Source organism: Diaphorina citri, unplaced genomic scaffold (genome assembly GCF_000475195.1).
Source record: "Diaphorina citri unplaced genomic scaffold, Diaci psyllid genome assembly version 1.1 scaffold31, whole genome shotgun sequence".
In the NCBI taxonomy this organism is placed as follows: domain Eukaryota; kingdom Metazoa; phylum Arthropoda; class Insecta; order Hemiptera; family Psyllidae; genus Diaphorina; species Diaphorina citri.
Window position 1 is genome coordinate 250,197 of NW_007377469.1, and position 18,909 is coordinate 269,105.

Genomic DNA, 18,909 nt, shown 5'->3' on the forward strand with positions numbered 1-18,909 from the left:
CTGGAATCAAGGGTTGTTTTGACTCAATGCCAGTCTATCTCTATTTTACTAGTCATTTATATTATGATCACTTGATCAGGATACAAGAAGTGCTGATAAATGGAGAACATAATTATTTATTTTTATTTCTCGTGCTAAAACAGGTAAAGGAAATAAAGGTTAAATAAATACGCAAGTAGTATTTTACAAGACCCAAAAACTTTATTCAAGATCAAATAAACTAAAAACAGTTGTAGTTATATTGAGTCTGTGGATTCCACATTTTGGTGGATGTGCAGAAATTACAAGCTCGAAATATGTAGCTGGAATCAAGGGATGTTTTGACTCAATACCAGTCTATTTTACTAGTCATTTATATTATGATCACTTGATCAGGAGATAAATGGAGAACATAATTATTTCTTTTTTATTTCTCGTGCTAAAACAGGTAAATGAAAGAAAGGTTAAATAAATACGCAAGTAGTATTTTACAAGACCCAAAAACTTTATTCAAGATCAAATAAACTAAAAACAGTTGTAGTTATATTCAATATGAGTAATTCACTTGAATTTGCTCGTTTTAATCTTCTTCCTTAGGAATAAAGCAATGGAAAGAAATTTTCAGATCATTTCCCCTACATTAATATTGTTGAAAAAATGTCAAAATTTGAAAAGTCTATTAGATATCGAAGTTTTTAAAGAAGAAACATGTCTTTACTCTTTAATAAACTACAAGTTAGGGTTATGACAGTTTTACATGATCTGGCTCTTTGAAATGAGTTAGTAGCATTTTCAGCATTATATGCACAACCAAATTTCTCAAAAGCATTATAGAACCGATATTTGGTGTTCTATCGTTCTCTAACATAAACTATGACACCAAATAATGTTTTAGTCATCAAATAAATGAATGACCTGGTCAATTCAGCTTGCGCCGAAACCCTTGTTATGGTCAAGATAAAAAAAAACTAATAATATTGACCATATATCTCCTGCCACCAAACCACCTTACCAGAACCACTAAGTGAGGCAGCTCTTCCATTCGATAAACCACTGCACTTTTCCGTCGCTCAGCACTCGCTTGCCCCGAATCCGAAACCTCTCTCCCATGGCAATGCGATTGGAAGCGCTGAAATACTCGTACACGGCGGCTCTTAGGTCTTCGTTGGAGTAGGGGGAGGCTGAATAGCTGACGTGGGCATACTCCGAGGTGATCAGCTGGGCACTGGCCGAGCCGCCCGCTATCGGCTCCAGTTTTGGTTGTTGCAGCGTGCATTGGCGTCTGCGAATGAGAAAAGTAATAATAATAGTGCCTTTTCTAAAGAGGCTTGATAGAGGAAACTAACCAATGAGGTCTTGTCGTTTCAAAATCAAAGAGCGAAGGAGGACAGGAAATCCAGCTCAGGTGGAGGTCGAACCTGCGCTCTAGTTCTTACAAGGCAAGACGCGCTATCCTACCTACAAGCTAGCTAGGCTGCTGGAATAGAATGAAATAATTTAAGTAAAGAATAGTATATACCTTGTTTATCCTGCCAGAATGATACTGAAAAGTCCCTTTACCCCAGCAGTCTAAACAAGCCTCTTTACTACAAACATCGAATACAACGAATGTCTCTTTACTCCAGCAGTTAGCTGCTACTATCATTGTTATCAAATTCTTAAGCAATGTTGTAGACATAATTCCTTACCTCGGCTGGGATCGAACCCAGGCCCTCGGACAGCCTTTTTTTTTTTTTAAGATGGTGTTTCACCGCCGTTCCAAATAATGCTGCCTGCTTTTCAGGAAAATATGCATAATTTCAGGTTTGTTCAACTTTGATTCTTCTTAAATGTTAGGAAGAATTTTACTGGACCACTTTTAGTAAAATATTTAGGAAATAATATCTTAGAGACAAATGCAGACGCTAAGAAAACCTGAAATGACAATTGAAATTTCTAATATTTTACTACTTTTCCGTCATCTTCCGTGGTATAAGACAAACTTTCGTCTATTAGATTAAAATCAGATTCATACCTTAGCCACCAACTTCAATTTACATTCTATTATTATTACAAATTTGTAATAAACTATACAAAATACACAAAGGAAAAATAAGAAAATCAAAAGAGAAAAAATATAGGGCAGTGTATATCAGTCTTATCAACAAAATTTCAAATAAAAATAATAAATAAGTGATAAATTACTTGTAAGAATTATTTAGATCTTTGATATCATTACTTATTTCAATTGATTACAATGCTGATGTTGTATTTAGTCAATTTAAAATAAGAAAACAGTTGTCTTGAGGACAAAAAATTAAATTTACGTTAAATTTCTTCTAATCAGCTTATTTCAGAAACTAGAAATAATATTTAGTTACTTTTATACTCTTTTTATAAATTAAAAGAGAACTTTTAGAGTTATGTGCAAACTTGGAACCGACATAACAGGAGAACCAAAAACTAAGGAAATGTTAGCAATTTTTTACAATCAGTTAATCAGTACATATTCAGAGAGATAGATTTAAGAAGATGATGAAAGATGTTGACAGTAGTTTGTACACAGTAAGAAAGAGAACCCATACCTTTAACATAGTTGTTTAGCTCTGAATAGAAAAAGAAAGTTTTCAAAGTACAACATAACCCCTATAGACTTAGTTGTACAAGACAGAAACCCTTGGCATTATAATACATTGGCCAAATGTGACCAAAGTAAATGGAATTACTTCAAGTTAGTGAAAAAAAGAGCCTAGAATTTAATCAAATTAAAAAAAAAGAAGAAAATAAATTATTTGTACCTTCACATAAAGTATCTATAAAAAGTGCTATTGATCATCATACGCATGGGGGGGAGAAAGCAAATTGATTTCAATAGGCACCTAATTAAAATGAAATTATTTTGGATACCAAGTTGCTCCTCCCTCACTGGCAGTGAAGATAACTCTCAGATTTTTTCTATTCAAAAATGACTAGCATATGCATAACCAGTTTGATCTTAGCCAGAAATACTTTATGAATACTTCATTTAATTTCATGCCTTCATACTGTTCTCTTATTGAGGACTTATATATTTCAGTTGATTTGACAAGTGAACAACATTTGGCAATCTATTTAAGCGGTACGTGTAGGTGACTGGGGACTTACTCGTATTTTAAAAGGGAACTCAAAGAAGTAACTAAAGTAATTTCATCTTTAATCCATCAGATTTATCTATAACACTGAAGCGTTTCCTATTTCTACTGTTTAATTTGATAAACTAGAAAAATATGCAAGTAGAAAGATACAAAAAGAGGAAGATTATTTATTTGCCCATTCTACTACTAAAAGTATGCCTAAGTAATATTGCCTAACAAGTGCTGCAGCTACACATTACAAGAAGGTACTCGTTTACATGGCTGTTAAAAATATACATTAAAGTTCTACTGAATATAGAAACAAGAGAAGCACCTATTGGAGAGAAGAATAGTTCAGATGAGAACGAAATACTGGAAAACTTTACCAGCTGAAATTATTAGGTTGAAGAGAATCCTCGAGGAGAAACTTCGACCTCACCCTTTTATCATTAACTTTCATTCAATTTCAATAATATTCTTTTGGGGAAAATTGGGAAAAGTAGGGGTAATATGTAACACAGATGAAATTTATCATTGGTTGAAAGGAATTTTATTTCAAGTGTACACCAAATCGTCAAACAGTCTGATTGTATCATATCATGTTGTATTGTATGGATGGATAATTTTATCTACAACTATCCGAAACACTCATCCATTTAGTGGTCTTGCTCGGCGTAGCTTAACAAAAACGAACCGGAAAATAGCCTATAACCTTCAGGGAGTGCAAGCAATAAGTTAACAAAGTTTCATAGCAATCGGATGAACGGTTTAGCCAGGCATAAAGTTCGAACAAACACGCACACACAAACAAATAACCAAACAAACAAATATTCATGTTTATATATTACCGGGCGGCGCTTCGAACTCTTGACGTTCGCGCGCCTCCCGGCACACTTGATAGATTTCTATACTATTAATCTATGCATATTTCTACACTAAATAACGTTACACAAGGTGGCGTTCCGATCCTAGCTGCCGGGTCGCACGACCGAGCTGCCTGGTCGCGCCATAAAGGTGGCGTTCCGATCATAGCGGCCGGGTCGCGCGACTTCCATTACAAACTTCCAGTCGAACAAAGTATTACAAAAATAGTATTTTAAATCACATGAAAACCTCACGACCAGGTGACCACACTGCTCTCAGAGCGACAGGGCAGCGCGACCCAGCAGCTTGGTTCGGAAAGTACTTCATAAGAATACATAGGAAGCAGTAGGCAGCGGTCGCACAGCTCGGCAGCGCGACCGGGTCGCGCGACCCGGCAGCTAGGATCGGAACGCCACCTTTAGCCAGAAATACTTTATGAATAATGTACTTCATTTAATTTCATGCCTTCATACTGTACTCTTATTGAGGATTTATATTTCAGTTGATTTGACAAGTGAACAGCATTTGGCAATCTATTTAAGCGGTACGTGTAGGTGACTGGGGACTTACTCGTATTTTAAAAGGGAACTCAAAAAAGTAACTAAAGTAATTTCATCTTTAATCCATCAGATTTATCTATAACACTGAAGCGTTTCCTATTTCTACTGTTAAATTTGATAAACTAGAAAAATATGCAAGTAGAAAGATACAAAAAGAGGAAGATTAATTATTTGCCCATTCTACTACTAAAAGTATGCCTAAGTAATATTGCCTAACAAGTGCTGCAGCTACACATTTCAAGAAGGTACTCGTTTACATGGCTGTTAAAAATATACATTAAAGTTCTACTGAATATAGAAACAAGAGAAGCACCTATTGGAGAGAACATAATAGTGCCTTTTCTAAAGAGGCTTGATAGAGGAAACTAACAAAGGTCTTGTCGTTTCAAAATCAAAGAGCGAAGGAGGACAGGAAATCCAGCTCAGGCGGAACTCGAACCTGCGCTCTAGTTCTTACAAGGCAAGACGCGCTATCCTACCTACAAGCTAGCTAGGCTGCTGGAATAGAATGAAATAATTTAAGTAAAGAATAGAATATACCTTGTTTATCCTGCCAGAATGATACTGAAAAGTCCGTTTACTCCTGCAGTCTAAACAAGCCTCTTTACTACAAACATCGAATACTACGAAAGAGTCTCTTTACTCCAGCAGTTGGCTACTACTATCATTGTTATCAAATTCTTAAGCAATGTTGTAGACATAATTCTATACCTCGGCTGGGATCAAACCCAGGCCCTCGGACAGCCTTTCCGTCCCTATACTTCTGCCTCTCCCCTATCCTCCCCGGAGCAGGAAGTAGGCACAAGGCGTATAGGCGGTGTGTGTGTGTGTGTGTGGTAAGTGCGGGGGGTCAATCCGAGTGAGTGTGAGAGAGTAGTGATGCTGTGTGATGTGTAGTGTACCTATTAATCTCATAACCCTATTCTTCGACCATGACCTCACAAATCTTTGCTATTACCTTTACATCTTCTCCTTTTCTTTCTCTTGCTCTCCTTTTTCAGCTTTAGTTTTATATAGGTACATATTGTTTTTTTTATAAGATTTAGTCGTCTAAGTAATTTGCTCAAAATCAGCTCTAAAGTTTAATTCCAGCTGCTCACACTCAGGCCGCGGTCTGTCAGGACAGTCGGAAAGTGTGTGGAGGAAAAAGGTTTAGACCTAGGCCTGTCAGACCGTTTGAGATTTTCTGCCACTCATGCCCGTCATTCACGCTCAGACCGCCTGACAGACCGCGATCCGTCGGAACGTTTATCTCCGAGAATGCTGAGACATTTTAAACTGAACCTTTCGACTCGGACCTAAGCACCTGAGTAGGTATTGGCCATCTCGCCAACTTGCTTATTCGATATCCGTGTCCTCACCCTTTGTTGTGGACTTTAGCTGATGAGAGGCATACTACGGGATGGGCATGCTACGACACAGACCACAAGCGTCCAATGTAGCAGTTGTTTCATCGCTAATCGGATGAGCGGTTTGGCCAGGCATAAAGTTCGAACAAACACACACAAACAAATAACCAAACAAACAAATATTCATGTTTATATATTACCGGGCGGCGCTTCGAGCTCTTGACGTTCGCGCGCCTCCCGGCACACTTGATAGATTTCTATACTATTAATCTATGCATATTTCTACACTAAATAACGTTACACAGAAAACGACTCTCACAGTTAAAAAAAGTCACTTTAACAGAAAAATAATTTGCATTATGATTTTATGTTCCTAATAAAAGTTTCAACCGAATCTAATTCTCATCCTAACTGAACTAAAAAGTTACTCCAGTATTGTGGGTTTTGTTTGTACATTGAAAACATGGTATGAACGGAAAATTACAGAATTGACAAAGAAAAGGAAATAAACAAAATGAAAAAAATAAAAAATAATTTGAAAAAATGCAACATAAAATAAAAGGGGGAAAAAGTAAACTCGTGAACACAAAATTAACTATTTTTATTTTAATTTTTTAAAAAAAAAAAATAAGAGAAAATAATTTGAAAAAATGCAACATAAAATAAAAGGGGGAAAAAGTAAACTCGTGAACACAAAATTAACTATTTTTATTTTAATTTTTTCAACACTTCCTAACACCTTTTCGTATTCAAAAATTATGTAAGAATTTGAAAAATATGAAGGCTTTAAACCTTACTACTTTGTATGTAGTTTGATCTTTGATAACCGAGTGAGTTGATTAGTTTTCATTATATGAGGTCGTAGAATAATTTCATCCAGACCAAGATTCGAACTGATGCCATCAGCGAGCAATCTGTACTTTTTCTTTTCACCAATATCCCTCTGTTAATATTTGGCTCGATGTTGAATGTATTTAAATGATATTGTTCAATTCCACCATCTCTTTTACAAATATTCTATATTTTCAAGTTACTCGTTTATCAACTACACCAGAAAAGTTGTCGAAATCAAAAGCTTTTCAATTACGACCTTTCTCACAGTTCAATAACTAACCCAATTGGAAAATAAAAAAAATCAAAGCTAATATAAAAAAAAAAAAAAAAAAAAAAAAAAAATAACCTAATCATCAATTTTAAGTAAACAAATACCCTGGACATATAGAAAACCTCGTGGATGGATAATTATGTTCCCGCTCAAAACTAGACCTAGAAAGGAAACTGCTCAAGAGAATTGACACTTTCCGTTCCCAGAAAATAGCTCACACCTGGATTCCTGGATAGCCCATTAATCAAGGTGTTCCAGAAAGAATTATTAATGAAAAAGTGTTTGTTGGTGAAATTGACCAAGAACTATTTGTTTGACACTTTCCGTTCCCAGAAAATAGCTCACACCTGGATTCCTGGATAGCCCATTAATCAAGGTGTTCCAGAAAGAATTATTAATGACTTACCGAATCCGTCTCCTTTTGACTTCCCCATTTCGATTGACCCGGATGTCCTTCTCGCTCAATCTCCTCTTGACAGGTTTGACTTGTGGCTGCGTAATGACAGGGTTGAGTGGCAGAGGTAACGCTATGGAAGGTTTGGTTTCCTCCCGATGTCCGAGCAGCTGCAGGAGACTCTTGTTGGTTCGCGTCTCGCACGGATTCACGTCGGCAGTTTCGTCACCACTGGAGGAACAACACAGAGAAAATGCATTCTTCTTCTTCTTAGCCTTTTCCTACTCAAATAGGGCCGGCGGCGAACAGGATACTTAAATAGGGTTGGCATAAATGGTAAATGCATCTTTTTATTAATCCCACGTAGGACTAGGACTAAAGGGTCATTTTTCAACTCGATTATGTAAACAAAATTCTTCACCTATTCTTGACCATTAAGAGTAAAATTTGTAGGCAGCCTTTATACTTTTCCAGTCAGCTTTATTTTGCCCTTTTCTCCCGGAAATCCTTTTTTACGCCCTTTACCGACTTTTCCATAGGTCTTTTTCTTTCTCACTCCCTTTGTGGCACTTCTAATCTTTCGACTACAACGTCATAGAGTTGATTGAGAAATAATGACTCAAAAATATATGAAGGTATTTGGACGGTAAAGGACTCAAAATATGACGGTATTTGGACGGTGAAACTAAAAAATATGACGGTATTTGAAACTCACCTCGAAGTGGCTGGAGTGGGAGGTACAGACAGATCCTCATCAAGGCCTGCCTCTTCATCCGGTCACTAATCTGTGTGTGCTGTGTAGTGTGTAGTGTACCTATTAATCTCATAACCCTATTCTTCGACCATGACCTCACAAATTTTTGCTATTACCTTTACATCTTCTCCTTTTCTTTCTCTTGCTCTCCTTTTTCAGCTTTAGTTTTATATAGGTACATATAATATATATTTTTTTCTCTTTTTTTTTAAATTTAAGCAAGGGTCTATTGTAATTTATTTTTGAAAATATTGTACCAAATACATGAGACCTTGCTTAGACTGCGGGATCTCTTGAAAAAAAAAAAAAAAAATAGACATCCTTTGTAAATACTATTCACTGAAGTTATGTTTAACAATGAAACTTGAGTAAATAGTATTTAGTTAAACATATAAGTAGTTAAACATACAAGTAGTGCTTTATTTAGACTGTCAGCTTACTAATAGTCTAAAAGATGATTGAAAGTGTGAATTGATTGCAACTTAGTAATGCTGTGATATCCACAAAAGTTGTGAAAAGGCTCTGTTTTACCACGAATAAATGATTTGATTTGATTTGGTTGGTTGATCGATTGATTGATTGATTGATTGATTGATTGATTGATTGATTGATAGTTCTTATTCACTAAAAATGCACGTTACTTGGGCATCTATTTCACTAGCCTCATTTTTACTTTCCTTATCCTATAGGAAGGAAAGTGATGTAATCGGGTCAAAATTTTCACTACCAAAAGTTACTCGGACGAATTTCCATTACCTCTAGTTTGTTGGTTTTCACTCTGATCTTGATAGGTTCACACTGTTGGCTACTGGACGAGGATGAATTCCGACTGCAACCTCCTTGCTGTTGCTTAATTTTACGTAGGATCACAGCTCTGGACTCGGGATAGTATGGAGTGGCACTCTTGATGCAAACCTGGGATTGGAAAGAAAAATGGTTCTATTATGCAAACTTTCAAATTTTATTGATAGAATAACTCATTTTCATCCTGTGACTGATGAAACAAGGTACTTACTGAGACTGTTTGATCCCTCTCTAGCTTCTAGATCTAGTCAGATATACTGTTTAATTTAGGCTTAGGCGGTCCTATTTGTTGTTGTTGTTGTAGCGGCTTTAGCTTTCGCCGAATGGCGATAGCAGAATAAAGAAAAGATGTCTTTTTGTATCTGCTATACATTTGATGCAAACCTGGGATTGGAAAGAAAAATGGTTTTATTACCTCTGCAAACATTCAAATTTTATTGATAGAATAACTCATTTTCATCCTGTGACTGATGAAACAAGGTACTGAGACTGTTTGATCCCTCTCTAGCTTCTATATCTAGTCAGATATACTGTTTAATTCAGGCTTAGGCGATCCTATTTATTGTAAACATTTAATGGGTGCAAGCAAACTTATTCCTTTCACACTAACCAAGAAAAAACTCCCATAAAAAAAGTTACCATTCCTCTCTTACTGTTGGTATGGAGCTTCACAAAGTTACCAAATCTTCACTAGATCACCCCCAAAGAAAGTTGACAACACTCACATTCACAAAGTTACAAAATCTTCACTAGATCACCCCCAAAGAAAGTTGACAACACTCACATTATGACCAGTCGTGGAAATTCCCTTGGGCAGAGACAGGGCGCTCCGGTCCACATGCAAATTGTGCAACCCGTTCGTCGGGATGGTGCGAATCTCTTCCGGACTTAGCAGCTTCTGATTTCGAGACGGCGGAATGAAGAACTTGACGTTCTTGAGACGGTCGTTCTCCAGCAGAAGCTGACTGATGGTTTGATCACTGAGCGTGCGTGAAGGAACGGTGATGGCAGGTACAGACGGAGGAACTCTTAACCTTAAACCCCAGCCGGCTGTGCCGTTCTTGCTGGCAAATTTGAACCTGGAAACAGAATCGTTAACAATTAGGCTGTGGTTTCATGGAATACGTGTAGTACTTTTGGTTCTTACGCAGGATTGAGACTGTGTTAAGCATGTACTCGTGAGGCAGTATTTTTAACTCAGGGAAAATAGGAAGCGAGCTTCTTTATGGAATCCGAAAAAAACTCCAACAGGAACATATAAGTAATAAGATCTCTATTTCAGACCCCCATATGTGAAAATAATCACTTTACATTAGACTGAACTGTAGGTCCCACAAAGGAGCTTAAGAGAAAATCGTAAAAAAAGTTTGGTCTCACTTACCGACTGCTTTTTCTAAGAGATTCTAAAATGTATTCTTTCCTATAGGATTCTAAAACTTTGAAAATCTGAAACAAGTAAAACAAATTCAACATAGTATTAGACATACTTATTAAATTAAACAAGTATCCGACACAGCAGCTACTTACGAAGCCGAGACCCTTACCAAGCACAGAAGCAAAGAAAATTACCGGCGTTCTTCGATTATACCAATCTAGCAGTTTTCAAAGGGGTCCTAAGAATCTAAGCAAAGGCCCTAAAGTTGACTGCAGTTCAGGATGGGCCACTTAAACACTGCTGGAGACCATCACCCTTATGTATGACTGATAAGAATGAGATATGTTTTACCTGTTTATTTTGTTATTAATTCATTAATAACTCGCACTATGACAAAGCACTCACTTTTGGTGGTAGTTGTAAAAAAGGCCAATGTAAATTAGCATATTTCTTTAATAATAAAAAAAAAGATTTAAGTTTTGACTTTATAAGCTGCACAATATGTTCTATTCCTTGGGAACAGAGACGTTTCCCACTAAAAGTTAGATCTAATGGAAAGACTAGCACTCACCTTTGGTGGTAGTTGTAAGAAAGGCCAATGTAAATTAGCATACTCGACAATGTCGTTCTCGCTAAATCTGTTCTTGGCTTTGTAAGCTGTCAAGTTAAACAATAGAAGATGCACCAGATCTGTCCACGAGAATTCCACTCGGCGAAGAAACTCGTTGCCCTTGTTACAAACGGAACAAATGTAGATGTAAAACCTGGAACACAAGAGAATACTTATTTATACTGACGGCTAGTATTGGCCCAAAAGGTCTATCTTAGAAGTTACAATAGTAACTTGGGAGAATTATGTATGTTATGTACCTGTTATTCTGAAATAAAGAGTAAAATACTAGTAGCCACTACATTAAGGATGAACAGTAACCAGTGTTATTATAGGGTTAGGTTAAACGCAAAAATAATAATAATAATAATAAATACAAAAGAGCAAATGTAGATGTAAAACCTGGAACACAAGAGAAAACTTATTTATACTGACGGCTAGTATTGGCCCAAAAGGTCTATCTTAGAAGTTACAATAGTACCTTGGGAGAATTATGTATGTTATGTACCTGTTATTCTGAAATAAAGAGTAAAATACTAGTAGCCACTACATTAAGGATTTCGGTGATATCAACTATGAGAACCCTTGTAGTTTTATACCTTCCCACTGAATGACAAATGAACAGTAACCAGTGTTATTATAGGGTTAGGTTAAACGCAAAAAAAAAATAATAATAAATAAATAAAAAAAATAAAAAAGCTTTGCCACTGAATGAAAAATGAACATTGACCAGTGTTATTATAGGGTTAGGTTAAACGCAAAAAGGAGCTTTCACAATTTGAGCAGTCACAAGCAGTATTATAGGACTAGGATACGCACAAAAAGGAGCTTTCTATATCATTGCCGTGGCTTCTGAATGATTACCCACTGCTTTGTTGATGTTTACAAATGCAGGAAGTATCGACTATTAGTAGGTCATTCTTTCCCGAGCATCCCATTATTTTTCTACAATATCTTTGCTGGTTTTTGCTTACCCACTGCTTGATGATAGTAAAAACGGATGATTCCCCTGTCTTACCTATCTCCAATGTACAAAGGATAGCACAAGGCCCGGATGCACTTCTCGTGGTACCATTGAAGACATCTCAGACACTGCAACATCTAGTGTTATTATAGGGTTAGGTTAAACGCAAAAAGGAGCTTTCACAATTTGAGCAGTCACAAGCAGTATTATAGGCTTCTGAATAATTACCCACTGCTTTGTTGTTGTTTACAAATGCAGGAAGTATCGACTATTAGGTTATTCTTTCCCGAGCATCCCATTATTTTTCTACAATATCTTTGCTGGCTTTTGCTTACCCACTGCTTTATGATTGTAAAAACGGATGATTCCCGTGTCATACCTATCTCCAATGTACAAAGGATAGCACAAGGCCCGGATGCACTTCTCGTGGTACCATTGAAGACATCTCAGACACTGCAACATCTTCAGATACCACTCGCCAGATGCTCCACAGTAGCAGTAGGTCTGCTGGGTGTTAAATCTGTGCTGCATGTACCACACTAAACTTGCCGGCTGAAGAACACAATAGAAATGTGTTAGGACTCACAAGAAGCTCGAGATAATCATTCTACTTTTAAAGTAATTATTTTTGAAGAAGGTGATTTGAAGAGTTAGAGTATGTTTGAAGCAGGTAAAGTATGTTTGAAACAACTCCCCATGTTTGAAGAAACATTCTGCATTGACTATAGAAAAATTAAACCAAGACTTAGTTAAAAAGTAGTCAGCCATTTTATCAGAGTTATTCACATGTAAGAGGCGCTGAAGTTACAAGAACCAATTTCCATTCAGACCGAACTCTAAATCCAATTCCACTGCAATCACTGGAGTTGTGTTCTTAAAGCTATTCAAATGGAAGCAATCAATTTATTTTAAAAGCATACCTGGTTTACAGTTCCCAAAAAGTAGCGTCCTTCTTTCATTCTGACGAGCACTTCCTCACCCTCGCTGAACATGGGTCGCTCCTCAGTCCAAAAAGCAACCTTCACAGTACACATTGGCTTCCACCACGCGAGAGACCTCTGGTTCGATCCCCTGTGGAGTAAAGGTTTTTTTATAGATATATTCAAAATCATAGGTACCTATAGTTAGGTATTAGGTATTTCCGTTCTTTCTGACGAAATGTCGACTGTACCTCGACAAGAAGGCCAACGCCAAAACTGCCGAAAATACCGTGATGGGAAATACCGTACAGGAGACCGAAATACCGTACGATGCCGTACTTTCATTACGATACATCTGGCAACATTGTAATCATATGGCTGGAAATATCGCGCTCTGCCGGAATAAATGTGAACTAAACTCTGAAACTGGAAAAAGTCAAAAAGAAAATTTGTTAAATTTGAAAATTAAGAAAATTTCAAGAAAAGAAAAAACTGAAAAAAAGAGAGGTCAAGTCAAAATGCTGAAGACTATACATTATTGAAGACATTTCCACCATATTTTCATGACACCAGAAGAATGGCGTTTACTTTAATCAAGAACACTAGAAAGTAACCCGTTGAAATATTTGCAATCGAAAAACGAGTACAAATTTTTGTCGATGGTGGGATTTGAACCCGGGACCTTCTGCATGGCAAGCAAGCGCGTTACCACTCGACCAACCGTGCCCCTTTCCGTCCCTATACTTACCGAATCCGTCTCCTTTTGACTTCCCCATTTCGATTGACCCGGATGTCCTTCTCGCTCAATCTCCTCTTGACAGGTTTGGAATCTGTGCTGCATGTACCACACTAAACTTGCCGGCTGAAGAACACAATAGAAATGTGTTAGGACTCACAAGAACAAAAGTGCTCGAGATAATCATTCTAATTATTTTTAAAGAAGGTGATTTGAAGAGTTAGAGTATGTTTGAAGCAGGTAAAGTATGTTTGAAACAACTCCCCATGTTTGAAGAAACATTCTGCATACATAACCGATTTTGAAGGTGATTCCATGAAGTAATTCTGACATCATATTTTACACTTCCCACTAAAAAGTACACAAATTTTCCTGCTTGTGGAATGAACAGTGCGGATTGTAAAGGCCTCTGAGGCACAGGCTACTAGATTCTGTTATAAATAGACCCATAGACAATGTTTTTTTTTTTTTTCAAATCTAAGAGAAACCTATGGATATTACTCCACCCCAAGTAAAAGCTATGGTTAACATTATTGATTATTTCACTATAAGTGATATCTACTAATGAATAAGAATAATTTCATTACACCCAAAGGTTCAACTTACATCATAGGGTAATTCACTAGGAGAAGAGGGTAAGGGCTTTTCATAACTAGAGTTCTTGGTTTTGGACACATGCTTTGAAGAGGATGGAGAATTCTGTGAGCATCTTTTGCATTCCCAAATTGAACTAACTTCCTTGACAGCAGGCTGTAAGAACAAAGAAAAAATTACTTACATAAAACATCAAGACACTGAAAATATAATTCCTGACAAAAAGCTTTGACTCGAGAATAAAATAAAAAGAAATGAGTTTTCATAGCAAATAGCTTCCTAGTGACCCAAAACACACAACCCCAACCCAAAGTTGTGACTTTGTTGAAGAAAGGACTTGTCGCCAGCCTAGTTAGCTTAGTTGGTAGTGCGTCTGCCTTGTAAGCGCTAGGCCGCGGGTTCGATTCCCGCCCGGGGCGGATTTTATCCTGATGGGATAATGTTCGTTCTCGGAACGACTGGCTTTCTCCTGTCCTGTCTTCCTTCTCTCTTCGATTTCGGGACGATAAGACCATAGCAGTTACAGTTCCCTCTGTCAAACCAACCGGCCACCTCGTGAGAATTCTGAGAAGAGAAAGAAAACTTTAAAGTTAGACTATGAATGAATTTATTTAATTTAGACATCCTTGCCAGCCTAGTTAGCTTAGTTGGTAGTGCGTCTGCCTTTTGAGCGCTAGGCCGCGGGTTCGATTCCCGCCCGGGGCGGATTTTATCCTGATGGGATAATGTTCGTTCTCGGAACGGCTGCTTTCTTCCATCCTGTCTTCCTTCTCTCTTCGATTTCGGGACGATAAGACCATAGCAGTTACAGTTCCCTCTGTCAAAACCTCTTAAAAAAAAAGGACTTGTCTGTTCTGGAGAAGACTTCAATCTTTACTAAAGTCTATTTAAATATTTATTCAAACTAGACATAAACCTAAGATCCTAATAAAAATAAGGAAAAAACGTATACCTATATTGGTAAAACTTCTTTTCTGAGTTGCCTGTGTCTGAATGCAAGTCCATCTTCACTGACATTCCTAATGATGAATGACATTACCAGGTCAACCTAGTCACCACGCTAGACATCCTTTGTAAATACTATTCACTGAAGTTATGTTTAATATAACAATGAATACTTACAAGTCCGAGTCGGAATAATAACACTTGTAAGTATCCATTGTTAAACATAACTTGAGTAAATAGTATTTGAAGTTAAACATACAAGTAGTGCTTTATTTAGACTGTCAGCTTACTAATAGTCTAAAAAGATGATTGAAAGTGTGAATTGATTGGCAACTTAGTAATGCTGTGATATCCACAAAAGTTGTGAAAAGGATCTGCTTTACCATGAATAAATAATTAATGATTTGATTTGATAGATTGATTGAAGTTCTTATTCACTAAAAATGCACGTTACATGGGCATCTATTTCACTAGCCTCATTTTTACTTTCCTTATCCTATAGGAAGGAAAGTGATGTAATCGGGTCAAAATTTTCACTACCAAAATGAAGATTTACACAGGACACACATAACATCGTCCACCTCTGATACAGCGGTAGAGTTGATGTCCACAAATTTGGACCACAGCTCAGTGCCATCGGCAAACTTGACGAGACATTGCTCTTCTTCAGCATTGATCTGGAAGGGAATTTGAATGAAATGAAATATAATACCTATGCTAGTTGATTGTGAATTTGTATGGAACTAAAACTGGTCAGTGGTCATGCCAATCCTTATCGTCTGTCTAAAGATATTGGTACAATATCACACTGACATTCCTAATTCTCTAATTCACCTCATACTACAGAGGGGAAGGGACTTTTCATTCCCATGATAGCATTCAGAACAAGGTGTATTATAGTCTTTTGTTCAGATGATGAATTTATGACTTGACTTGGATTATTCGCGGTTTGTTCGCGGTATCTGCGGTTGTTCGCGGTATTCGCGGTTTGTTCGCGGTATCCGCGGTTTGTTCGCGGTATTGAACCTCCACCTCTAAATCCAGTTCCACTGCAACCACTGGAGTTGTGTTCCTAAAGCTATTCAAATGGAAGCAATCAATTTATTTTAAAGGCATACCTGGTTTACAGTTCCCAAAAAGTAGCGTCCTTCTTTCATTCTGACGAGCACTTCCTCACCCTCGCTGAACATGGGTCGCTCCTTGGTAGTGCTATCAGGGCTATCGGCTTTGTGAGCAACTTCCATTCTGACAGACCTAAGTGGACAGACATTGGGGGTAATGAATAAGGGATCAATATCAAATAAATAAATGGAAAATAATAAGCATGTCAACTTGGACATGAAAATAACAAGGCACATACTTCAATGGTCTGTCAGGGCTATCGGCTTTGTGAGCAACTTCCATTCTGACAGACCTAAGTGGACAGACATTGGGGGTAATGATTAAGGGATCAATATCAAATAAATAAATGGAAAATAATAAGCATGTCAACTTGGACATGAAAATAACAAGGCACATACTTCAATGGTCTTTGATAAACAACTTAATTGATTTTGTAGTTATCTATGCTTTTTCAGGTGCTCATCTGTTTAAAATGTAGACTAAAAAGATAGATGTTTGAACTTTTGTTTTTACCATCATAGTTGAAATTGATTAAGATGGCAAATCAAGGGGTCATTTCACAAAGTTACTCTACCCACACTCTGAAATTTACAAAGTGCTTATAATGTATCTTGATAACTGACTCAGTTTGTGAGGAAATGAGCTTTGCTAATCTTCTAGACATTCAAGACAAATTCACAAAGCTTATTGAATTCCTGGGCATGAAACTATCAATTTAATTATGTATCTGTCTGTTTGAGTACTCCAGAATTTAAAGGTTCAATTAGATATTTACTGTGTTCATTTGGCATAGATTGGCAAAACACTTCCCACAGGTTATTATGGTTGATTTTGATTTCAAGTCAACAATTGAAATTTAGATTTTACAGCTATATCTAAGTCTCCAAGAGAAAAGAGCATGCAAGATTAATAACATGATAATGAAAAATTTATGAAAGATTTATTAACCTTTAAGTAAGTAGGTATTTGCAGTAAATTAAACTTGGTCTAATTACAACTTCTTTTCAAGCTTGATGTAAATAGCATTTCCAGTCTAAATAGACTACTTAATTGGTTTGAAGTTTCAAATGATACAAGTTAATCTATTTGTAGCATTAATAACATTACCTACTGAATAAGTAGATAGATATTATTTTGATATGAGTAGGATTACCATGGTTCTTGCAACACTTCTTTCAGACAGTTTAGGTAAGGACTGGTTAAACTTGAATGGGTTGGAATGAGATAGGTAGGAATTTAGATGGATTGGATACAGATTCAATATTCATTTGTGATTAAAGTACCATTTATGGGAGTTTGTAACAATCACACTTAATATGGTTGTTGTTGAGGTTTCAGCATTGCTCATAATTTCAGGTATTCTAGATAGCAGCTTATAATTTCTGGAATGGAATGGGTTATACTTATACCTAGTTTGGAGAGAGTGGAAAGGGTAATTGTGCGAGAGAGGCTAACCAAAATCAGATAAGATAAGTACTTTGGTATAAGGTTCATAGGTACTTCCTAGTTCAGCATTTTCATTTAGTTGTATTTGAGCATACCTAGATGTTTTATTGTTATAACTTTGACTTACCTGATTATTTCTGACAGCCTAGAAGTGGAAAGTCCTTGACTCAACTCAGCATGAAAAGCTTAGAGCTAAAGTCTCTGGTTGGTTTTCCACCAAATCTGACAGCCTAGAAGTGGAAAGTCCTTGACTCAACTCAGCATGAAAAGCTTAGAGCTAAAGTCTCTGGTTGGTTTTCCACCAAATTCAAAGTTTCATATCACCTGTGGTGATATAATTCAGAGAGTGTGGGGGCACATCAGTATACAGTGTTTCCACACTCAGTGGACCCTATCACAGTGTGAGATTATCAACAAATAATCTTGAAGATCATGTTCTGGAATACAACAAAAGATTTACTGGGTTGTTGGGTCAGTAGGAATGATAAGGGGGAAACTGTTCTCCCCTAATAAGCACTGAGACTATAGAAAAATTAAACCAAGATTTAGTTAAAAAGTAGTCAGCCATTTTATCAGAGTTATTCACATGTAAGAGGCGCTGAAGTTACAAGAACCAATTTCCATTCAGACCGAGCACAGATCTTTCTATACGAATTTCTGATGGGAACAGGGAGAAGAAAATCGAGAGCTCGAGAAAGATTTGACGGTGATGCTTGAAAGTTTGAAGAGTAACTAACCGAACTGCGAAACTAGACATAAGAATCGGGCAATTAGAAAACTCGAAAACTCAGACTAAAATAAAATAAACTAAAATAGAGCAAGACACAAGAGGGTTGCTCGAAACAAGTTCTTTTTTCCGAAAAGAGAACCACAGCCACAGAACAGAAAAAAGAATGGCACAGAGTATTCGAAATGTTTACAAAATATGGCAGGAGGGGGTCCAACGTTGCCAGATCTCTTGGAAAACAAGAAATCCTACTAAAATGCCGGTAACAAAAGCTTTTGTACGGCAGCACTATTATAAGTTATTATGAAAAAAAAAAAAAATTAACTTACCTACCTACCTACTCAGATCAACCCGCTAGCCTTGTTAGCTTGGTTGGTAGCATGGTAGCGCGTCTAGCATTGTAGGCAAGTTCGATTATCACCTGGGGCGGATTTCATCCTGAACGGATATTGTTTGTTCTCGGAACGGCTGGCTTTCTCCTATCCTGTCTTTCTTCTCTCTTCGATTTCGGGACGATAAAACCTTGACCGTTACAAGTTCCCTCCATCAAACCTCTTAAAAAAAAAAAA

The 18,909-nt window shown here is 37.0% G+C and overlaps 1 protein-coding gene across 1 annotated transcript; it reads right to left on the reverse strand.

Moving 5' to 3' along the window:
• Positions 1–874: 874 nt before the first annotated feature.
• On the reverse strand, positions 875–17,835 carry LOC103511380 (PHD finger protein 19). Its single transcript, XM_026825093.1, has 13 exons — positions 17,741–17,835; positions 16,164–16,299; positions 15,586–15,722; positions 15,068–15,119; positions 14,113–14,256; positions 12,230–12,402; positions 10,848–11,040; positions 10,283–10,347; positions 9,686–9,980; positions 8,854–9,012; positions 8,059–8,120; positions 7,356–7,574; positions 875–1,261 (listed from the first exon to the last, which is right to left on the reverse strand). Exons 2-13 carry the CDS (start codon positions 16,287–16,289, stop codon positions 1,000–1,002), a joined length of 1,887 nt encoding a protein of 628 aa, XP_026680894.1. The 5' UTR covers positions 16,290–16,299; positions 17,741–17,835; the 3' UTR covers positions 875–999.
• Positions 17,836–18,909: the final 1,074 nt, after the last annotated feature.